The 24,311-nt window shown below is 46.7% G+C and overlaps 1 protein-coding gene and 1 long non-coding RNA gene across 6 annotated transcripts in view; both read left to right on the top strand.

Annotated features, from left to right (window-relative positions):
- The window catches only part of LOC309527274, a 439,252-nt gene that overhangs the window by 306,690 nt on the left and 108,251 nt on the right, over positions 1-24,311 (top strand). The window lies entirely within an intron of this gene.
- Positions 1,933-24,311, top strand: part of PAX9 (paired box 9) — a 34,883-nt gene continuing 12,504 nt past the window's right edge. For 3 of the 4 annotated variants that reach the window (XM_082213690.1, XM_082213689.1, XM_082213688.1), the window contains exons 1-4: positions 1,933-2,228; positions 3,456-4,085; positions 11,166-11,308; positions 22,688-22,738. In XM_082213690.1, coding sequence (XP_082069816.1) covers positions 2,225-2,228; positions 3,456-4,085; positions 11,166-11,308; positions 22,688-22,738 — 828 coding nt within the window. In that variant the 5' untranslated portion in view covers positions 1,933-2,224. The remainder of the gene's footprint in view (positions 2,229-3,455; positions 4,086-11,165; positions 11,309-22,687; positions 22,739-24,311) is intronic. The other variant, XM_082213691.1, reaches the window with a different exon arrangement.

Genomic DNA, 24,311 nt, shown 5'->3' with positions numbered 1-24,311 from the left:
GTTGTGGCCCGCTGCTCTCCGATCCACACTTCTTATCACTGGGGGAAAGTCTTGTAGCGAAAGGGTGACCGCGCATCTCCGTGGTGTGGGGCTCCCTTGCGTCACGAGGTCTGCATGCCCTAGCTCGGAAGAAATCTCTTTGTTTAGAAGTGGAGCGCTGGTTTGTAAGCGGCCTCAAACCACGTTCCGGAGAACACACGAAACCCCTATTCATTCTTGCACGGAGCAAAGATTTCAGTGGATATTCTGAGCTTTTGAAAGCACCCGTCCCGGCCCATAGCAAGCTCTTTCTTCCACCAACACTGGCCACAAGGCAGCTTCTTTCGCCTCGGGTTTCCACTTGGTACGCCAGTCACTCCTATTTAGGGATTCGACTCAAATTCAAACCCAGACGACCCCGTTTGATGCGGCGCTGGGTTCCCAACAGCCTTTATTCGTTCTTAAAAGAAAAGCCTGACCGCTTTGCTCAGCTCCGTTCGGCGATGCCATTTGCAAGAACCGCCGACCAGATTTTCACTGTTCTAGCTGAGTGTTTTCACACGGAGTCGTTAATGGGCCCGATGGTGTTTCTTGGACAAGAAAACCCTTCGCCACCCGATCCTAAAACACGAGAAGGCCCATTCCCTAAAGCACGTGCGTTAGTGATTTTTTTTTGGGGGGGAAGGGGGGCGTTAAGGAGAAGGTTCCTGCTTAGCAACCGGGCGAAAAAAATGCCCAGAAAACTCTGCCTTGAGGTTTTTGCGGGTGTTATCTGCGCTGCGCGTCAATATTCTGAACATTAGACTTCTCGATTCAGAAGCACCACGGTGCCAGCCAAAACACACATCACAGCCTTTCACATCCACGAACATGTTGCCGAGCCCAGCTCGCCACAAGCACGGCCAGCACTTTTCTTTCACTTCCTCCAAAATTACTTAAATTTTCACGTTGGCGGAGCTACGTTTAAAGACAGGCCAAACGTTTGCAGGAGGGGAAAGTTAATGGGCCAGTGACCTTCTCGTTTTAGGACCCTGCAACTTTTATTTATTTATTTATTTAAAAAATAGGTACCTACGGACCTATGGATGCCTAGAGGAAATTGTACCCGCCAGCCAGCAATGCATCACGATCTGCCTTTGGGCAGTTGTAGCTCTGCTGATTTTTCTTCTTCTCGGAGTGCTGTCATAAGGATACTTAGGGGAAGCGACTCCCATAGAAAGCCACTTAGATTACCGTAATTGTTCCGGGTTTCAACAAAGAAAAAAAAGTGTGTGTAGGCAGCTAGGGTGATTTAAGTGCGTAAACGTAAATGTGGTAATTTCGTTCATGGAGCCACGAATTCAAAAGTTATTGTTGTTTCTTTTCATGTGTAGAAAATGGGATCCGCTGACTCCCCACTTTCTGTTGCCATTTGATCACTGTATTAATACTTTTCCTTAGACAGACATCCGTAGCTCTTTTTAAATTATTGACACTTTCCTAGAACGCACAACCAATTTCTTACAAAAGAAGTATACTTTCTTGTGCGGGGGTGGGTGGGTGGGAGGGGAAACGTTCTGATTTTTGAAAACATTACTTTGCCCGCAAATGTAGAAGGGAAAAAATGGCATTATTAGCACCCACTGAAAATCTGCAGGTTCTGGACGGCAAAAGGTGGACCCTCTCTAATGAAAACTATACAGTCTTGAGCTGCTTACCCGTCTCATTAATGCATCTGGCACATTCCGGCATTAGTTTCCTTGCTAATGCGCAGCTATCGCGTACCTATTGCGAGCTGCCCCTGCGCCGGGAACCCAGGTGCCGATCCAAGCCCGCCTGCGAAAGCGAACGGAAGGCCCTTCCAGGGCGAGCATGTCTGTCACCCTCCTCTGCCAATGAGAGGGCCCGTTCTCGTTTAGGTCCGCCCTTGGCGGGGGCGTTCCCTTGCTGAGTGATAGCCTGAGCCGCCCCGGCCAGCCCAGCCCAGCCCACGCTGCTGCGAGATTGAAATGCAGAACTTAAGTCTCCTGTCTCAGGAAAGTGACTTCCTCGGGGTTCCTTTCCTTGACACCGTCGCCGGCTCGCGTGGTGGAAATCGGAGGCAGCCGCCGGGGCCTCCTCCTCCAGCGCGCACTGCGCCAGGCCGGCCAAGGCGCACTCGGTCGCCTCGTTTCCTTGGGGGATCTTGAAAAACCCAAAAACGCAAAAGCAAAAGCAACCCCCCAGCACACGTCTCTCCCGCTCCGCGGTTGCCCTGACTCGAGCCATGGGTAAGTTGGGCCGGGGAGGGAGAAGGCAGGAGGGTGCGGGGCTGGCGAGGCAGGAGCTGGCAGCGGCGCCTTCTCGACTTCGCTCTTGTTCCTACAAGCTGGAGGGACGCGCGAAGGGTCAGCAGCCTCAGCCGCAGCGGGCGATCCTAATCAGGTCGGGCTTGTAATTTGGGGCTCGCCCGGAGGGAGGCAGATAGCTCGGGCGCCTCGTCCCCCGAGGTGCCCTCTTTCCGTGCGTTTCGCCCTTAGCTTTAAGCTACTTGTATTTCTGAGGGAATCTCCCAAGCGCTGCTGGCTTAGGAGAGGAGCTCCCGCCGCTGCCTCGCCAGCATTTCCCAGAACTTAAATTTTCCAGGCTGAACGAGACCAGATAATTTTAATCATACTCTTTAAAAAAAGAGGGGGGGAGGAACAGGAAGAGGGGGCATAAATTAGTGGTCGACAACCGCCCTTTCGTTTTGTTTATTCGCATCTGGATCTGCATTCAAGAGCGCAATTCTAGCTGTGTCTACTCAGAAGCAAGCGCTCTTGTAGCTCAAGGGGGCTTACTCCCAGGTGAGTGGGTTAAATTGCAGCCCGGGTCCCGTTTCAGCAGGACTTGCTTCCAAGTAACGCCTCGGTGCGAACTTTCTCACCCCCTCCCGTCCCGCCTCATTGCAAAACGGTGGTTTCCACATAAGTGACTCCCTCTCAAGCCTGGGTGTTTTAGGATCGCGGCCCGGGCTGCTGCTGCTGCGCCCGTTCCAGAGCTGCAGACGGATGCTTTAGGATGGAGATTCGTGAGGAGATTTCCCTCCTCAAAAAATAGCATTTTCTCCGGACGGGTGGGCCACCGCGGTCCGAAAAGAGTTTTTCTGTGGTTTTTTTTTTGGCAGCCCGAGCCCAAACCTTGGAAGGAAAGCCCCGCTCACTTCAGGGGGCCTTACTCCCAGGGAAGCATGCCTAGGATTGTGACCGTTTCCCGCGGGCCTCGCTTCTTGCCAAGGTCGGTGACCCGGGGGCGAGCCGTACCTCGAGGGAAAAGCGAGGCCTGGCTCTGCGTGGACCTTGCTTCCAGCTCCGTGGCGCGCTTGGCCCGATCCCTGGGAATGCAGCAGCCCCCTTGCAGTCGCGGGGCGGCTTCCTCCTCCCAAGTAGGCTAGAGATGGGTTTGGAGGGGGGGCGTCGGGGCTGCGCTTGTTTCCCCGAGCGAGTCCTATGTGGCGGTGCGTGTGCTTCTCCCCACAGAGCCAGCCTTCGGGGAGGTGAACCAGCTCGGCGGAGTTTTCGTCAACGGGCGCCCGTTGCCCAACGCTATCCGGCTCCGCATTGTGGAACTAGCCCAGCTGGGCATCCGGCCGTGCGACATCAGCCGGCAGCTGCGCGTCTCGCACGGCTGTGTCAGCAAGATCCTGGCGCGCTACAACGAGACGGGCTCCATCTTACCGGGGGCCATCGGGGGCAGCAAGCCCCGGGTCACCACGCCCACGGTGGTGAAGCATATCCGGACCTACAAACAAAGGGACCCCGGCATCTTCGCCTGGGAGATCCGAGACCGGCTGCTGGCCGACGGCGTGTGCGACAAGTACAACGTGCCCTCCGTCAGCTCCATCAGCCGCATCCTGCGCAACAAGATCGGCAACCTCTCGCAGCAGAGCCACTACGACTCCTACAAGCAGCACCAGGCGGCCCCGCAGCCCGCCCTGCCTTACAACCACATCTACTCCTACCCCAGCCCCATCGCGGCGGCGGCGGGGGCCAAGGTGCCCACCCCGCCCGGGGTGCCCACCATCCACAGCGCCGTCCATATGCCTCGCACGTGGCCCTCCTCCCACTCCGTCACCGACATCTTAGGAATCAGGTCCATCACCGACCAAGGTAAGCGCTCCTGGAGACCTCGGGTGATTAGGGCAGGAAGTGGCAAGCCAAACCGGAGGAGGAACCCCCTGAGCTCCTCCCCCAGAGGGCCCAGGGCCTACTTGTGGGGTGATGTGGGGTGGGGTGGGTTCATCTATTTACAAGTTAGAAGATCTCCTCGGTACCAAATCCTGCCAATGTTACCTTGGCGAAGGTGTAAATTGAAATAGAAATCCTTCACGACTTCGCCCAAGATAAAAGCTACAGATAATCCCCCTGCGGATGATGTCCCCTGAACCTCTAGCTAGCACATCTGCTTTGAAATAATCTTCATCTTACTTGGTGGGAATTTCAGCTTCCCAGATGACATTTGGCTGATGCTTTGGGTATATCTCCTAAATGGCCCATTTCAATTTAAGCAGAAATAATATTTTTATTATTTGTATCCAGCCTATCTGACTGGGTTGTATATATTTGCAAAGTACCTCAAACTAATTTGAGCTAACAAAAATCAAATGCATGAAAACAAATATGTTGTGTTTGTGTGTGGACACACACACAATCTCTCAATTTATTTTAAATTACCAAATTCCAAATTTAAATAGAACCCAGTTTGATTGAATCTATGGCCCAATAAGGGGCACATTTACTTTGGAGTAACTTCCATTATGCTTAGTTTAACTTGCTTATGAGCAAACATGCACAGGATTGGCCTATTCAGAGACCACATTAGGCTTCATTCCTACATATGCTTACTTGGGATTAAGTGCCATTGAGCATAGTAGGACTTATTTCTCAATAAACAATCCTGCATCTCATTTTTTAAACTGGGCTGCGGCTATGTGTTTGTGATATGGCACTCAAGCTTATCTGCATATTTGAAGATATGTTTGCTAATGTTATATGGCACTGTATTGGAAAGCCTAGTTTGTGTAACTCCTGCCTTACAAGTATACCTCTTAATAAATAGAACATAATACAACCTATTTTCAGATGGCTAGTCATGTTAATCTGCCCCAGCAAAAGCAACCGTCTTGTGACATCTTTTAAAAATTTAATATGGCCTAAGTTTATACCATAATAAATTTGTTAGCCTTTAAGGTGTCACAATCCTCTTTGCTGTTATTATATACCTGATAGTAATAGTTATATAAACATATGAGGGTGTTAAAACGATAAAGAATCCTGTGGCGTTCTAAAAACAATTTTATTGTGCCATTATGTTTCTGTAGACTATAGCTGACTTTCTCAAATGCTCAAATGTCACCTTCAGTTTGGCAAAAAGGTAGCAAATGGTGTGTGAGATTATACATATTTTAATATATCCTAAAAATCTAAATGTCTGTGATATAGATGAATAATGCACAAGCAAAGCAATAGGCAAGCATGCCAAAAAAGAGAGAAGCTATCAGGTATATTTGCTTTTTCCCCCTGCCAGGCCTTCTTTGTGCCTGTTTGCTTTCATGTCAGGGATTCTACAGGAAAGGCATCTCCTTGAAATTGCAGGCAAATCCACCACCAGTTTTCGCAATCAGACCAAATTTGCTCAGACAGGAAGTTCAAATGTCACCTAATTGCTTTCGTTCTTCTGCTTCACTTTGTTTTCCTCCAAAGCGGTGGTCCAGAAAACTGAAACTACCGATGTTTAACTAGCATTTAGCCCCTTCCAAAGAACTGCTGCTCGGCTCGCTTTTCCTTACTATGCTCCAGAAATCGAAACCTTGCCGTTACAAAAAGGCAAGAGCGATTGAACCGAACAGTGAAACACTCAAACTAAACACACGGCATCAGATACTTGCCCACCATCTCAAAATGTGATGCTACACAAACGATCTCGCTAGGGGGGTCTCATAGGTTTTAAAGGTGTCTGTAAATCTAGTCAACTCCTCCCAGTAGTCTAACTCCCCCCCCCCCCATCAATTCTACCTACTTTTATCACTAAACACTATTTTTTAGATTATGGCTGCTGTATGATTTGGCAATTTTTTTAAAAAAAAAACATGTTAATAAAATATTCAGGGTGTTTTTTTTTAAAAAAAATCACACTGCTTTGCATGCTGAGGGCAGAAATATAATAATAATAATAATAGTAGTAGTAGTAGTAGCAGCAGCTAATCATTAGGTTCTAACTTTTCCTAGCTCACTTTTAAGATTCCAGTTGGAATTTCTGCAGGAAATAAATGCTGCCAGCCCTTAAAAATTACAATGCATTTTCCAGGGAGGGGGGAAGATTTGCAAATTCTAATCGTGCCCCTGTGGGTGGGTGCTGGGGAAAGAGAAGTTGCTGCACGAGAGCGATACGCGACTTAGTGTGTATTTCCTCCTTTTCTTAGAGCCATAGTGGCCAAGGCCTCCTACCTAGGGAGCCGGGCAAGCGGGTGGGATCTGAATGACAAGGAGGCTTTTCCATCCCGTCTCCTGGCCTCCTCCGCTCCCTCCCCTTCCCCGCTCCGGTTTGCGGAGCTGCATCTGAGGGCGCTTTGCCCTTGATTTATAGGATAAGCTGACCTTGCTGACACGGAAAGGAAGCCCCTATTCATGGGAAAGTGAGAGATCAGCAGAACAGGGAGCTCGCAGAGACAGCTCGCTTTCTTAAGACAACTTTCGACGTGCGCCAGCGCGAGGAAGGGAAGAAACCAGCGGCTGGGGGGCTCCCCTCTTTCGTCCCGGAGAGGAGGGGACCCCGCGTCCTTGTTTCGAGGGCCTCCTCTATGTCCCTGCCGAGCACCCGTACCATTTCCTTCGCCCTTTAGAAAGGCATCCACCGAGTTTCCAACGGCCTGTTGATGGCAGGAGTTCATAAAATAAAACCCCCAAGTGTTTGCGCTTAAAAGGTTCTGTTTGCACCCTAAATGCCCTGGCTTAACCGGCTTGTGGATCCCATCGAAGGCTTGCTGCGTTTGTCAGCTTTCGCTGATGGCTTCGAATTAAGATTCGGTTGAAATCTATGGGACTTGCCCCCAATCAGTCCTATCTTAGGATCCAAGTGTTCTCGCCTCTAAATCCTTACGGGTTTTTGCTTGGAAGGAAGTCAGCTGGCCCCATGGATTTCAAAGGCACTTGCTTCATGGCAAAAGAGGCGGGGATCATAGTCACATCTGGAAGTAGGCTCTAATATTGATGCAGGTTTAGGATAGAGACACGCAAACATTCCGTTTTCTGGTGGCTGTTGCAACCGCGCAGCTTTCCAACAGTGCAATCCTGTACCGGTCGACTCTGAAGTAAGTCCTATGGAGCTCAGCGGGGTTTGCCTCCTCCACCCGTAACAGGATATAGGTTGCAAGCTAATTTTTTCAAACAATTTTTTTTTAAAAAAACCCTTCCGTAGTAATTTGCGAGTTAGTTTTCATTATGCATCTCCTGCCGTAAAATGTGACACTATTCCATCAAATCGACCTTGAAAATAATTATGTCAAAGATACTTATCACTACGCAGGGGCTGTCAGCAAGAGAGGATGATGGGTGACTTTCAACAAGTGCGGAGTTTTTCTTAATCCAGATAGGCCCAAATAATTTCCTTCCTTTGTGTTAGGATGGAATAACTGGGCGCTGGAGTTTGGGGGCGGGGTGGGGTTCGTTGAAAACAGTGTGGAAGGTGGAATGGAATGTCAGATCTGCCCGTCCACATGTGCCTTAAACATGTCTACTTGGAAGTAAACACTTGTTAATTCAAGGGCGCTTAAACGCCGCGCAGAACAAGATTGGAATCCAATTATTTGGAACGCTCCAAATGCATTTCCGTTCCTTTTTTGAACGTTGTAAATTCAACCCAGTCTCAATGGCATTTACCGGTACGTTTTAATAGACAGGTATGGGATGTCACTGTAAGACTTCAATCCACCTATGGAGCCAGTAAATACAGTTGGGGTACTCTGGATGAAGTGGATTCAGGAGTGAAACCAGAATATGTGCTAAAATGACGCCATACTGCCCTGTAAACCCCCCCCCCCAATTCTCTGATATTAAATATATTGCCTATTATCGATTACCGTTTATTCATGGAAGTGAGTGACTGGAATGAATGGCCACTTCTAGTTCACTTTGTCATAAGTGGTGGCCTTTGAGGCTGGGGAAGTCCAAAACTAGGTAGCTTTTTTCTTTTTCTCTTTTTTATGAATTGTGTTTATCAGGCTGTTGGAAACTCAGTGACTAGAAACGCGTTTAGGATGGGACTTAAAAGGCAAACAGAATTATACGGGTGCTGGACAGGGACATAACAAGGCGACCCAAATCACAAGTCACAAGGCAAAGTGTTAGGAGGAAAGACCTTCCATCAGGCTAAGCGGAAATTTAACACAATTCATTAATTCTGCAGGTGTTCGTGGTGGTTTGTCCTTTTGCGAATAATTAAATGAGAATTAGTTTGTGTGTGAAGTATGAAGTTAAGCTTAGCTTCCCGGTGGACAAAGCTACCGGTCATTTGCATGGCTTTCTCCTTTGGTAGACCCATACAGGCCGAAAAAGTTTGGAGGAGACTTTGATTCGTGTGTTTGTATCTATGTATCTAGCGCATCTAATGTTTGCACAACTATAGTCAAACACAGACTGTAGTCAAACTACAGTCAAATTTCCCCCCAGAAGTATTAACGTAGATTTATGTTTATTTTTTAAAAAGAAGCAGCCGCAGCAAATACCCTTTTACGAGCTAAAATTACCCCCCCCTTTAAACTTAATATACCCCTATGCTCAGCTGAATATCTGTGTTACTTTGATTTCACTGGAACTTGTTTGTGGTTCAGAATATTATTAGGATCGCAGCTTCTCTGTATCAGGGACATTAACTGCGATCTCCAGGAAAGGAAAGCAGACAGGTTTTTCAGTGTTGGTTTGTGGGAGCTCAGAGCTCTCTCCTTTCTAACATGGTAAAGCTGAAATCGTAAACACGTTTGCTGGCGAGTAAGCGCGCTTAACCACAGAGGGGCTTACTTCCGAGGAAACACATTCCTCGGCAGTGAGTCCTACTGGGAGATATGTGCATCCTGCTCCTTTATACGTTTATTCAGAAATAAGTACTTATAAATAGCTGTTTATCGGACCGTAGGATTGGGGTTTCAGTTACTTGAACTTTAAAAGAAGGAGCAAAAGTTTCCAGCTTGCAGGCTGTGGAGACGCACTAGGCAGGGAGGAGATGGGCTGGCTTCAGCCTGTTTTATTTACTTCCTTACTGCGCAGTTGCATGCGTGTCTCCTTAGAAGTAAGCGCCATTGAGGCCAATGGGACTTACTCTCAGGCGAGCGTGTCCAGGTCTGCAGCCACTTCCTCGAACCCCTCGTGGTTGTACTTTACGCGTGCAAAACCAGTATCTCTTCGCAGCGAAGGCAATAAATAGCCTCCGTTAAGTGATCCCGAGTTTGCGCTGTTGCTTAACAATTTCAGAAGCCTCTTCCTCGCCAGGTCAGCTGGCAGTCCACCGTCTCTTGGAATCATTCAAGGAGCCAGGAGGCGGGAAGCTGGGTTTGCATCAAGGGACTCCGCTCGGCCTGCCGCCCCCGCACCCCGAATATACTTTAACTGCGGGGGAGGGAGAGAAGGAACGAAACCCTCAGAAAATAAGAAGACTCTGGGACGGGTGTGTGCGGCGCATCATGAGCCTGTGTTAAAACCACAGCTTGAAATAGCGTTCTCTGTTTGTTGATGGGCAAAGCCTGGCAGATACCGACTGAGGTGTCGCCAGAAGCTTGCGCTGCGAAGAGAGGTCCCACGTATTTCCAAGTCGGGGCCTCCTGTTGCTTTCATTTTCGTTCATTTTCATTCCTTTTTTCCATTTATTTCTTTGGTTCATGTTGGATGGTGGCGAGAGTAGCGATCTAGCGCCTGATTTACTAAGCCTTAATAGGCTGAATCCCTTGACTTAAACAGGAGGCCTCCGTTGGAGCAGATTTGCTCTGGGATGTGGGTCCCGTCGGTTGCGATGGCACCGCAGTCCTCAAAACCACGTTCCAGGCTCGAGCGAGATCCAGCGCCTGGGAAGTACCGCTGTCGAAACCATATAAACCCAGCGGAGGCGGTATACTAGTGTCGCCTCGGCAAACTTACTCCCGAGTAAGCCTCGCTGGACTCAGTGGGACTCGCTTCCGAGTCAACGTGCGTGGGATCCTGGCTGCAGGGCTGCTGCAACCCTAAACCCATTTAGTTGGGAATGAAACGTCATGGGATTTACTTCAAAGTAAACATTTTTAGGCTCGGGCTGCCCACGGGGCTTGAAGAGCCGTTGTAATCGAGACGGCTGATTTCCGACTACCCGAAACCTTAAATCCTAGGCGCATTAAATAGAAACAAATACCACTGATTTGAACGATTTCAAGCAAATTTGATTAGTTTCACGACTTTTCCTCCCAAGGAGGGCGGGGGGAAACGGTTTCAGGCTGGGGGAAATGAAGATCTGGGAACAAATGGCACGGAAACCCCCAGCCCGCCTCCATTAGGAAGGAGGTTTCCAAGCCCCGTTGATTGCAAAAAAGGGGTTTAGCACCCAAGGAAGCCAGAATTGCCGCCCCCTCGATGCACCAACTTAGGGGTCACCTGCATATTCCTGCGTTTCAGGAGGCTGGACTAGATGACTGGGGGGTCCCTTCCAGCTCTACAGTTCCATGATCGTGACTTGCTTCCGAGTCAGTGCGGTCAGGCACGAGGGTCAGTCGCCCTTTCCCTTGCCCGGGAGACCTTGGCTAACGAGGTGCATGTAGATGAGGGTTTTCACAGGGGTGGGGGGGGGGGAGGAAGGAGCCGGGCCCTCAGTCTATGGTGGAGATGCTAACTCCAGCCGGCCATGGGTGTAGCCAGAATTTATTGGGGGAGGACGGGAGGACTCCCACCTGTCATCATCCTCTGGCTCTGTCTAGCAGATTCGGAAAGAAATGTCTCAGCCACAGTTGTTTTAAATTTCTTTTGACCCCAAGCGCTAAAAAGAATAATATATGTGTCAAAATCTTTCTACAATTTTTTGATTGTGGGGTGGGGGACAGCTGCTGCCCCCCTGTCCCTCCCTGGCTATACCCCTTGCACCCGGCTCTCCCTTGCGCACGATTCTGCTTTCCCGGGAGCCCCGATCCGAGGCCGGCGCCCCTCGCTGACGCTCCTTTGCCCTGTCTTTGCCCGCAGTAAGCGACAGCTCGCCCTATCACAGCCCCAAGGTGGAAGAATGGAGCAGCCTGAGCAGAAGCGGCTTCGCGGCCACAGCGCAGCACGTCGCGGTGAACGGGCTGGACAAGAGCTCCATGGAGCCCGAGGCCAAGTACAGCCAGGTAAAAAGCGAGCGCCGGTTGCCTGAAAGAAGGGCTGGCGGGGGGGGGGCCGGGGGGATTGGAGGAGGGGTAGGAATCGCTGGCTGAGCTCTCAGTGCCCTTCCCTGGTGGTGAGGTAGTTAGTTGGAGCGCAGGCCTAGCCATGCTACTTCCAAGTAAGCCCTCCTGAATCCAGTGGGGCTTATTCCGAGGTAAGTGTGACTAGGGTTTATTGGCTTTCTTTTCCTCCCTGTGCCATATTCCAGTTGAGTTCCAATATACTTACACAGCAGAATCATTTTTTAACTTCCAACAAAGAGAGAAACGTTTTCGAACTGGAACACGCAGCGATCTGGATTACGGTTCCGGATGAAAGCCAAAACAAGCTGCCTTCTAGCATGGGCGTAGACAGGTTTTTTGTGGGGGGGGGGGCAGGCCTTTTGTTAGAGGGCCAGAACCTCTTAACTATGCATTTATTTTTATTGATTTGGGGGGGTCAGCTTCCTCTCTCTGTCCGCCATTAGCTACGCCCCTGCCTTCTAGTAAAGCCAGGATCCAATGAATTGCTTTAAGTCAATCTTCCAACACACACCTATTTTGGGGTGGGGGTGTGTGTATGACCCTCCTCTCCACTCCACCCCCTTCTGGGGGTGATATTGGGGTATCACAAATAGTACGTATCAGCAGAAATTCAGGATGGTCCTGCCCGAATCCTGTGCACGCTTCCTTTGTCTTCAGCAAAGCCAGGACCCACAAGAGAGAGTTTAGTTGGAAATATATTCCGGAAGCAGCCTCAGCTCCCATACTGAGAGTTTGATCTGGCTCAGTTACTTGAACTTTATTCCCATTGAAATCAATGAGGCTTAAGTGAAGTCATGACTAACTTGCCCCATTGATTTCATTAGGCAAACTAGGAGTTAGGCCCAATGAACTCCAATAGGACTTCTAAGTAGACATACACAAGATCATAGGATTGCACTGTTTGTCCTGTTCCAATCCAGAGTAAACCTGATTATATGTGTTATATGTGTCTGAAGCCACTCAGAGTGGCTGGGGAAACCCAGCCAGATGGGGCCGGGTATAGATAATAATAAATTTATTATTATTAATTATTACTTGTCACTTGTTGAGAGGGGCTGGAGGGGAGGCTTGCTTTATTCTGAAGTGCTTCCGAGGTTGTGCCATTCCAGCGTGGGAATACTGAGCTAGGTTTTCAATTAATGATCTGCCAGACCAAGAGTCCCCTGCTTTAAGTTTTAGGTTTTACCGGTACTTGGTTTGTAGTATGTTGCCTGCTGTCTTGGAACTGAAGGGGGGTGGAGCTCTGTCTTCTCTTAGCAAACTATTTCTTTCCTGCCCTGGTCCATTATGAGCAAACAGAATACAGTACTGTGCTACTGTCTCTGGGTACCTTTCAGCGAAGCATCCTGAAGTCGTGTTGGTTTTGAACAGGAAAAACATACAGCTCTATCCTACACATTCACTCAGAAGTCCCACTGTGTCCAATGAGGTTTATTCCTAGATGAGTGGAGACAGTTACTTAAGCACCCTTACTGGGGATCAAGCCCCATTGAACTTGGTAATACCTATTTCTGAGTCAACTTGCTTAATCCTGTTAAGCGCCTACTTCATTTTCTTAGTGGAATTAACATGATTTAAATGCCACCTTTGAATGGGGACTAGTGGAGATGACCACATAAAAGCTACATGCATTGGTCATGCGAATAGGCCCCAGAGTGCCCTTTGGACCATGGCATAACCTTGGATATTAGCTTTGTAATGTATTTCTATCCCACCATATGACCCAATGGACCTTTTTAGAATTGTGGTGTGATCTGGCTGTGACATCTGTCACCCCATTGATTGCCAGGGTTGATTTGGCTGGCTAGTCGGGTGTCCGCTTCCTCCCTCGCAGCTTCATATGCGTCCCTCCTGAAGCTGTGCATTCGAGAGGACGACCATCCCAGGTAGAAGGCATGTACCATTCTTTGGTCAAGGATACACGATTGCTGCACTCCCCTGCTAGAACCTCCAAACAAGCTTTGTAATGTACTTACTATATATTCCACCATGTGGCCCAATGGACCTCCTTAGAATTGTGGTGCAAGATATATCGTGACACGGGTGGTGCTGTGGGTTAAACCACAGAGCCTAGGACTTGCCGAGCAGAAGGTCGGCAGTTCGAATCCCCGCAACAGGCTGAGCTCCCGTTGCTTGGTCCCAGCTCTTGCCAACCTAGCAGTTCGAAAGCACATCAAAGTGCAAATAGAAAAATAGGTACTACTCCGGTGGGAAGGTAAATGGCGTTTCCGTGCACTGCTCTGGTTTGCCAGAAGCGGCTTAGTCATGCTGGCCACATGACCTGGAAGCTGTACGCCGGCTCCCTCAGCCAATAAAGCAAGATGAGCGCCGCAACCCCAGAGTCTGTCACTACTGGACCTAATGGTCAGAGGTCCCTTTACCTTTTTTATATCATGAACCTTTATTCATTCTTTCTCCAAGTCTTTTATTTCTTCAACCTCAGATTAGTTGGCTGCTCCCAGTGCAGTGACTGATGTGTAGATGCTGCTCCAGGTGTGCTATTTCCATGCATATTTATCATTTTTCATCCAGAACCATGTTCTGCCTGTGGATGCTTCTTTTTGCTCACTGATTACCCCGACTTGTGGGTGCATCCATTTAAACATAAATAACACACTTCACCAATATATTTTTGTGTACTGTAAATGCACCACATTTTGAGGAATTGGTTCAACTGACTGATGATTTATTTAAGAAAGTAAGAAGAGCTCGGCTGGATCAGATCAAAGGCCCATCTAAGCCCAGTAACTTATTTTCACAGTGGCCTACCAGATCCTTATGATTATTCAGAGGCATACAGTCTCTGACACTGAAGTATTCAACCATCATGACCAGTTATCATTGATAGCCCTTTTCTCCATGAATTTGTATGGTCCCCCTTTTAAAGCTACCCAAGCTTGGAAGCCACATATTGTGGTAGCAAATACTATGTGCTGCTTGAAGAAGTACTTCTTTTAGTATGCCCTGAATCTCAACCATCAGCTTTATTGGATGGCTCTCATTCATTCATTCATTCATAATTTTATTTGTATGTCTCCCCCACAAAAATCATACCCAAAGCAGCTTACAAAACAGGAATGAATTTCAGAATCAAATAGTGCAAAAGCAATTTCATAATAGCATAATACCTGCATAACAGCAATACAATAGCATATAAAAACATAATAAAAAAAATTCCTTCCAGTAGCACCTTAGAGACCAATTAAGTGTGTTATTGGTATGAGCTTTCATGTGCATGCACACTTCTTCAGATACCAGTGCACACGAAAGCTCATACCAATAACAAACTTAATTGGTTTCTAAGGTGCTACTGGAAGGAATTTTATTTTGTTTCGACTACGGCAGACCAACACAGCTACCTCACCTGTATATAAAAGCATGCAAAAAACCCCGTACCATAAATACAATGAGATTACATCAACATCTAATATCCACTAGCAAAAATAACCAGGGAGCTTGACTGTGTCACCTTGGTCCTAGAAACTCCCCTCCCATCATGTCACTTACAGTCCCTCTCCTGCAGCAACTTGCAAGGCTTCCAAAGGCAAAGTGTGGGGTAGCTGGAAACTCTTCTCTCATGATGTTGTGACTTTTATATACAGGTGAGGTAGCTGTGTTGGTCTGCCGTAGTCGAAACAAAATAAAATTCCTTCCAGTAGCACCTTAGAAACCAATTAAGTTTGTTATTGGTATGAGCTTTCGTGTGCACTGGTATCTGAAGAAGTGTGCATGCACATGAAAGCTCATACCAATAACACACTTAATTGGTCTCTAAGGTGCTACTGGAAGGAATTTTTTTTATTATGTTTTTATATGCTATTGTATTGCTGTTATGCAGGTATTATGCTATTATGAAATTGCTTTTGCACTATTTGATTCTGAAATTCATTCCTGTTTTGTAAGCTGCTTTGGGTATGATTTTTGTGGGGGAGACATACAAATAAAATTATGAATGAATGAATGAATGAGAGGGGGATAAAACCTTCTCCTTTTCATGTTTTCCACACCATGCCTAATTATAGTGGTACCTCGGGTTAAGTACTTAATTCGTTCCGGGGGTCCGTTCTTAACCTGAAACTGTTCTTAACCTGAGGTACCACTTTAGCTAATGGTGCCTCCCACTGCCACCACGCCACCACGGTGTGATTTCTGTTCTCATCCTGAAGCAAAGTTCTTAACCTGAGGTAATATTTCTGGGTTAACGGAGTCTGTAACCTGAAGCGTATGTAACCTGAGTTATCACTGTATATACATCTCTCATTAACCATGCTTACATCCTTTGTGGTATCTTTCCTATTGTCCTTGATGCTTTGTTTCCTAATCTGCAACATATTGTATGTTCAAAGTTGGCTTCTGTTATTGCAGTTTTGAATAACCGCTACCTACATTCTTGGGAGATTTGACCCTCTTGACTTTCCATTTCAACTTTCAAGGAGTTTCCTCTCTTGAAGTCAAATGTGCCTGTCTTGGACTTCCTTGACAATTGTCTACATATGTAAATGCTGAATTTGAGATTACTATGGCCACTGTTTCCAGTCCCTTTAACAACACTTCCATCTCCCACCAGATCCTGGGCACCACTTAAGTTTCAATCCAGGATTGCCTCACCTTTTTTAGGTTCTATGACCATCTGTTCTGCAGCATAGTCATTCAGTGTATCTTGACATTTTAGTTCTTAGTGGAGACCATAATATGCACGTATCCATCCTGCCCATTACTATAACACTTCCTCCTTTAGAGGCCTCCTTGGTAGCATTCTCCATCTTGAGATCACCCTGGGCATTTAGGTACATTCCAAGTACATCATTACTTTGGGACCTGTCTTGCCACCCACAGCGATGCTGTGAAGGTGTCTTTCCCTTTTGGGTTTTTCAGTCTGTTCCCCCTTTGACACACCAACCTTTTATGCCCTAACCTGTTCTTCCTATAGTGTTTGTATTCTGAACCAGTGAGAATGCTTCACTGGTTCTCTCCATTCTACTGGGTTATTATTATTCCTAATATATATATATATATATATATATATATATATATATATATATATATACGCAGTCCTTTAATATTCAACACCCCAGCTTACCCATCTCTGTTCAGAGGCTTTTAAAATTAGCATAGAAGCCAGGTGTGGGGAGCCTCAGGCCCAGGGCTCTCCAAGCCTCTCTGCCCCACCTACGGCACTCTCCCTAGGCTACACCCACTCCCCAGCCACACCCCTCATTGCCCCTGCTTTGCCCTCTTCTTGAGTAGTTTTGTTTGGCTGGAGTGCATGCATGAGTGTAGAAACTACCTTACTGCACAAAGGTAACAGGTGTGTTTGTTGCTGCATCCACTGTTTTTCTCTCACCCCTCTGACCGCTGGCACATGGCCCTCAGAAGTCACCCTCATGCCAGAGGAGCTGGTCACACCCTGGCATACACACTTGCGCATGGCATCTCTATCCTCAGCTTCTGTTTGTGTGATGGCAATTGCTTGGAAAGGCTTGTTTTCTGTACTGCAAAGAATTTGGGTTACCAAACTGTTTGCAGACAACCCAGCCATGGGATTGTTTGATAAGCTAGCTGAACTGAGGTCCTGTTGAAATAAATGGGACAGGTTAGTAATGGTCAGTCTAAGTCCCATTGGTTTCATTGAGAACTAAATTCCGCTCAGCGGCCTGGATCCAATCCAGCATTTCTAAAGAAGTTGTGAAAGAGGATTCCCCTGCCCAGGTCTTACACACTTTCTAACACCAGCAGAGTTGTTACAGTACAGGACAGATTTCATTTTGAATTTTTGTTCCTTTGGTGTTTACATAGGCATATGTGATTTCTGGTCGCTCAAAGTTTATGTTGGACTGCAGAGGTGTGTAAACTTCAGTTCCTTCTCCAGGTCATGCTCATGCAGCTCTTGGGTTGAATAAGGAACTGGGAACCAACTGCAGCCTTGTTGTGTTCCTTTGAGTAAAATCTGCATACATGTGACCAGGTGCACTTTCATTTGCCTTAATCTCCCCTGCGATGTAACTGCTTCCTGTTCTGTGGATTTAGTGATAAGCACAGTGAGCACAAAGGCGCTGTGGGTTGAACCACAGAGCCTAGGGCTTGCCAATCAGAAGGTCGGCGGTTCGAATCCCCGTGACGGGGTGAGCTCCCGTTGCTCGGTCCCTGCTCCTGCCAACCTAGCAGTTTGAAAGCACGTCAAAGTGCAAGTAGATAAATAGGTACCACTCCGGCAGGAAGGTAAACGGCGTTTCCGTGCACTGCTCTGGTTCTCCAGAAGCGGCTTAGTCATGCTGGCCACATGACCCAGAAAAACTGTCTACGAACAAACGTCGGCTCCCTCGGCCAGTAAAGCGAGATGTGTGCCGCAATCCCAGAGTCATCCATGACTGGACCTAATGCTCAGGGATCCCTTTACCTTTACCTTTACAGTGAGCACAGCAAGTATTGTAAGCCACTGTAGTGTAGTTGTTAGAGTGTCAGACTATGACTTGGGAGACCAGGGTTCAAATCCCCACTCAGCCATGAAGCTCACTGGGTGACCTTGGGCCAGTTACTTACTCTCAGCCTCTCAGGGTTGTTGTGAGGCAAAAAAAATGGGAAGGAGAACTATGTAAGCCACCTTGAGGACCTTGGAAGAAAGATGGGGTACAAATATAGTTGTTGTTGTTATTTAATGAGGAAAGATGGAGTTTCTCAGAGAATTTTTTTTTCTCCCCTCCATTCTTTGGCAGTAGAAAAACCTGCTGGTGCAGAATGTGTGTGCTCCTGAAAGTAATCCCTGTCTTGCTACTGCAAGGGACCTGTGCATATGAGAACCCTGTACTCTGTAATATAGGGTCAGGCTGGGGACTATTTGGTGCTGGTGTGGAATGTAGTGAAAACAGGCCTAGATTCAACTAAGGAAGCCAGCACAAAGACTCTGGCAAGTGCAACAGGGCTTCCTCCTGAGTGGCCCCTTCTCGCTTCCCCAAATCTGCTTTAGGTGTGATGAAAACAGCCCCTAGAATAGCACAGAGGGGAATAGAGGGATATTGTTCCATCTAGCAAACAGAAATGCTTGTGCTGATGGAATGACCAGAAGAGTGTTGAATTCCTCCTATAAATTATGCGTCAAGACAGCCTTAATTCCATCCCTAGGTGTCTGCTGTCTCTGCCCCCACTCCTTATAATATTAGGAGGGCGGGGACTGGCCTGTTCTGTAGTGCTGTAGTAAGAATGACTGGAACTGAGGGGGCAAGAGTAATGGGTTTTCTGCATTAGAAGGACATTGAACTGGATGACCTTTAAGGTCCCTTCCAACATTCCATACATTTGAAGCACATCTCTATCCCTGCCACCCCAGAAAAATAATAGGAATTGTATTTTGCTCCTCATAGAGTTTTATTTCCCAGCACCTTTAGCAGACTGTTGTTCCCAGGCTTCTGGGGAATTGCTTTAACTGCATGGTGTATATACAGTGTACAATACTATTTTAAAAAATATTTTTATTGATTTTTACAAATAATTTCCAAAAATCATATAACATACTTTCTTATTTTAAACAATGTTTTGGACTTCCATCAACTGCATCTGAAGATTTTTCTGGCTTTATCACTTAATCTGCATTTCATTATTTTCAGTATTGCATTTAATACTCCTTCACTAATAATTCTTATCGTAGTTTTCTCTGCAATATTTTGCATAATCCTCCTTACAAAATTTCTTGCAATCCTACTAGCGTAATTGCAGCGTATGATTTTAAGCACGTAGAACAGTTACCTAATGATATGGTAGAATTGCTGGGGAATAGATGGGGAACCTTTGGCTCTCCAGATGCTGTTGGACTTCAACTCCCATCAGTCCCAGTTGCCTGGCCAATGATCAGGGGTAATGTAAATGCCATAGGTGGCTGAAGATAGCTATCCCCTTTCTCTCCTTCCCCCTAATTCATTAATCTCTTTCAGGAAAGAGTTAATAGTGATGTTAACTGTTTAGATGCACGAGGGATTGTGTTTAACAATCCTCATCTCTTCATATCAACAATAAGAGAATAGTGAAACAATAAGATTTCAAGGCACCTTAGTGGCTAACAAATGTAAGCTCTCGTGGGCCAGAGTTCACTTCATCAGATGCAAGAGACTATTTGTATCAGACATTCATAAACAGTTTATTCGCAGCCATGAATGGTGCTAATTCCTCTAACTTTTGTGTCACCTAGTAAGGCTAGAAGTCCCAAAGTGTTTAAGCAGTAGATTAACCTACTAAAACCAACTTTAGCTGGACATTTGGCAAATGCAAATTCTAACAAGGTTTAAATTGGCGGGCCTGAGAGTTAGGGGTGTGCTTGTTGATTTTTTCATCTAATTTACATACTGCAGTAGGCAAATGGGGCAAAATAAATGCCAAAGGTATGCTTTTTGTATGTTATTGTGCTTGGTACCTTTTGCAGTTGTCTCTTACCTGGTTCAGTATCTAAGAACAAAACAATGCTTCTAGACTAGATCTTAATTTCGTCAATATGTAGATGTAATAAATTGATTAACTTATTAGCCAGCTGAAAAGCAAGCAATCATTCTGATAAAAAAATTGAATCGGTTGCAGCTTTGGTTGTTACGCTCCATGAAAATAGAAAACAACTTGTCTGTGTTTACATGAGCAAAGGAAAAAAAGGGGGGAATATGCAGTATTCTTTGCTCACCAGTGATATTTGGTTGCATATCTGGACCTTTTATACATATGTAACTAAGACTGATTGATTATTTATTTATTTAATTAGTTTATATCCTGCCCTTTCAATGAACAGAGCAGATAATGTGATATAGAGAAGTCACAGGCATTCCAACCCCCCCCCCCTTTCCTATAGTCAAATACGTGTTTTGCCTGTGGGTTAAGGGCTGAATGCCGTTTTCCTAATCTCCACAGTTTCCTGAATGAAACCTGATTACTCAGATTCTGTTCAGGAAGTGGTGGTTTTGTAATTGCCTCCATAGAATATAGGCCAACCTGAAGTTAGTGGGACAGATTCACCACTTGAATACTCTTCACATTTACGCCACTGCCATAGGTCAGGGAAGTTGTCACCAGTGGAAAGCACACGCGCGTGCGCACACACAGACACACACTCTGCATTTAGTCACGGCATTTTAGTGGGATGATTACAAAGGATTTTTGCCTGAGTTATATATAACATTTCCCTGGCTAGTAGCTTGATGATGAAAGTCTCTGTGTTTGGTTTTTTGTGATTCTTTAATTCGCAAGTGAATGTCTTTGAAAATTCATGCTGCTCGGTATATTTATAAGATGGTTCTGTCTACAGATACTTTCAGTGTAGTGTGTGGAACTCGTTCCTCTGTATTTCTCATTCTGTGGACAGGCTGTGCTTAAGAACCTAAGGAAAGCTCTGCCTGGCTAGATCAAAAGGCTCATATACTCCTGCACTCTGTTCCCAACCAGGAAGATAGATGTCTTTGGGTAAATCCATACCATAGTCTTCCCTTACTTATTGCTCTCATTGACTGGTCTTCAGAAGCAGGTTGCTTCTGAAAATAGGGATGGAATAGTTGACAGCTGGTGATAAGCCTACCATTAAACTGAGAATGTGCTGTGTTTTTATGCAGTAACAGACTCTGTTCAGCTCCTGAAGGCCCTGCTGTAGACTCCACACCCTAGGAGATTTTCTCTTCTGCTTATGCCTAGTTGGTTAGCTCTGTTGGTTAGAGTGTGGTGCTTATAATGCCAAGGTCATGGGTTTGATCCCATGTATGGATGCATATTCCTGAATTGAGGGGATTAGAGTAGATGGTCCATAGGGTCCCTTCCAATTCTATGATTCTATGTCCTGTTGGGGAACTGCCCATGAACATCAGGCTGGCCACTGTAGGAATGCAGTGCTGGCATAGATGGTCAAGAAAACCATGCTTGTTCTTCTCTCTCTCTCTCTCTCTCTCTCTCTCTCTCTCTCTCTCCGCTTACTGGCTGGCTTACGTGCAGGTTGATCTGCCCAGAAAGATGAAGCAGTAGTTATAAGAAGAAGAAAGCGCTATGCTTGACCATAGTTTCATGCCTTGTGTGTTTCTAGGCTGTAAGCTGGATCACCTTCCTGAACCATTAAGTGGTTCAGTAGTGGAGAACATCTCTTTCCCCCAGCTGCATTGTGCAGGCTAAAAATGCCTTGAGTCTTACGTGTGGTAGCTTCAGAAATGGATGTGGTAGAGAATTTATTCAAGCTCTTCCTTACTCATATCCCAATACACCAATCATATATTTTATAATTACTGTTTTGTTTGTGCGACAAAGGAACTTTACAGAGTAACCAAAGGTTGTTTTTTTAAAAAAGGTGAGAGGAAAGTCTCTGCCTCAAATAACTTACACTTTGCACTTTGACAGTGAGAGGAATGGGGGAGATATGTAACGCGTCCAGTTGAAATCCCCCCCCCGTAAGGCTTGAGAAATATGGGTGGTATTCAACTAAGTTTTCCTTAGAATAGACCAGGTTTCCAAAGCTTGAGTCTCCAGCTGTTTTTGGACTACGGTCTCCATCATCCCTGGCCACTGGTCCTGCTAGCTACGGAGGATGGGAGTTGGGAAACCCTGGAATAGACCTTTGGGCAGGATTCAACTAATAGGCCCTGTCACTGGAAGCCCTGTGCAAGGACCTCTGCTTGTGCAATGGGGCTTCCACTCACCCACATGCTCCCCCCACCCCAGAACAGTGCATGGGGGAAGGAAAGAGAGGATTGTTGCATCTTGCAAGTCAAAATGCTTGCCCTCACTGAGCAATCGCCTTAGCAGGACATGAAATTCCTCCCGTAGAAATTAATGGACCCAATTTAGTCATGTTAAATAATTTCAGTGGGTCTTCTCTGAGTGAAACTTAGTTAAATACCATCCTAAGTCTGTTTAGAATCAGACAACTTTAGAGTAGAATTTTATACCTACATGCACACCCCTTAAACATGGGTAGCTTTTCGTGGATGGTTTAAAATTGGTCAGGCTGCAACTTGATCTGGCTTTGCAAGTTCACTGAAATTAATCTGAACCCTGTTTCCACTGTTGCAGGTAGAATATGCCAGGGTTAGCCAACATGGTGCCCCCCCCCATATTGTTGGACTGCAATTCCCATCAGCCCCAGCCAGGCTGGCCAATAGTTGGGGGTGATGGGAGTTGTAGTCCAACAATATCTGGAGGACATCACATTCACTACCCCAGGAAAATGGTAATCTAAATGCTTATGAAATCCTCTCATCAGCATTCACATTGAACCTGGGAATCCCTTCCTAGGGAATACATTTTCTTGAATATGGACATAGTGGAATTGCCTTCTCCTATATGTAACCTTTCCTCCCCCTATGCACTCAGGTCATCAGGAGAGACCCTTCTCTGAGTACCTGGCCTTCAGAGGCAAGACTGGTGAGTGCAAGTGGCAGGACCTCTTCAGTTATGGCACCCTCTTGTGGAATTTGTTTGTTCTCAGGCCCATCCTCTCAAGACTTAGGAAAATGGTAGACGCCCTTTCCTTTCAGTCCGTCTCTGTTTTCTTTATCCGTTCTATTCATATGATTGCCTGTGCATGTGTAGCTACTTGGGATAAGTGGAATTATTTTGTTCAGTGTCAAAATACTTGAGTGGATGATGGCAGGCAAGGCATAATTGATGGGCCTGAGGACATCTGGAGGTCCATGATGATGATGACGAGAAGGAGGAACCTCCCAAATGTGTTTTGTTCCCAAGCTATTAATTTACCTTGATTAGAATATCATCCACGTTTTCATGCAAAGTCATCCACGTCATTGCATGATGTAGATGAAAGGGTGTGAGTTGTTTCTACCTCATACACCTGATTCCTTCCCAGGTGAGCTGCAGTGAACCCTTGTGAAACCTCCTCCGTCCTGACTGACTGCTTCTGTGCCCAGCAGGGTTGGGCTGTCGTGCAAGGAAGCTGTCCCTTGTGTACCAGAGCCAGGCTCCAATGAGAGAGCCTGTTGTGGGGGCACCTGGTTGTGCCCCCTCAAAAAAATGTGCCTGAGGCCACAGTCCCCATGCCTCCCACACTGTGCCACTGGTGCTCCAATGTATGCAAAAATACTCAGTTCCAGTTGACTAAGTGATACAGAAGGCCAAGTTACTCTGCGGTGAGAAGGCTCACCGGGTCAGCATAATTTTTTTGTCTGTGGGGGCTCACACGACCTGCTTAGTATGATGTTGCATGCAGCCTATGGTGGAACCCAGTTGGTAAATGGTTGTGTGCATTCACCTTACCCAGTGAAGCCACTGGTTTACTAGAGTCACCTGAATACCTTGCTGGAGTGTTAGGGAAATTGACTCTGGTTCGAATCCCCGTGACAGGGTGAGCTCCCGTTGCTCGGTCCCTGCTCCTGCCAACCTAGCAGTTCGAAAGCATTTCAAAGTGCAAGTAGATAAATAGGTACCGCTCTGGTGGGAAGGTAAACGACGTTTCCGTGTGCTGCTCTGGTTCGCCAGAAGTGGCTTAGTCATGCTAGCCACATGACCCGGAAGCTGTACGCCGGCTCCCTCAGCCAATAAAGCGAGATGAGTGTTGCAACCCCAGAGTCGGCCACGACTGGACCTAATGGTCAAGGGTCCCTTTACCTTTACCTTTACCTTTACCTTTACCTTTAAAGAGGAACATTTTTGTCTGGCGCTAGTCAACCCCCCCCCCGGCGAGAGCATTCCACAAATGAGGAACCACTGCAGAAAAGGCCCGTTCTCGTGTTGCTTGCCTTGGACCTCCCGTAGAGGAGACACATGAAGCAGGACCTCAGAGGATGATCTCAGGGTCTGGCTAGGGTCATATGGAGAGCTGCAGTCCTTGAGGTATTCAAGAGTTCATGGCGATTGCAATGAAAAGGAGACTGACCATCTTTGGAGAACAGCACCAGAGAATTCTGGGATGTGCGAGTTTCAAAGGATACCTACATTTCAGTTTACATATTGTTTCAGAAAGTACAAATTAGGTGGGCTC

The sequence above is a fragment of the Podarcis vaucheri genome, assembly GCF_965113315.1.
Source record: "Podarcis vaucheri genome assembly, chromosome: 1".
Lineage (NCBI taxonomy): Eukaryota > Metazoa > Chordata > Lepidosauria > Squamata > Lacertidae > Podarcis > Podarcis vaucheri.
Note: the sequence above shows the minus strand (reverse complement) of the source record. Positions and strands in the feature narration are given on the sequence as shown.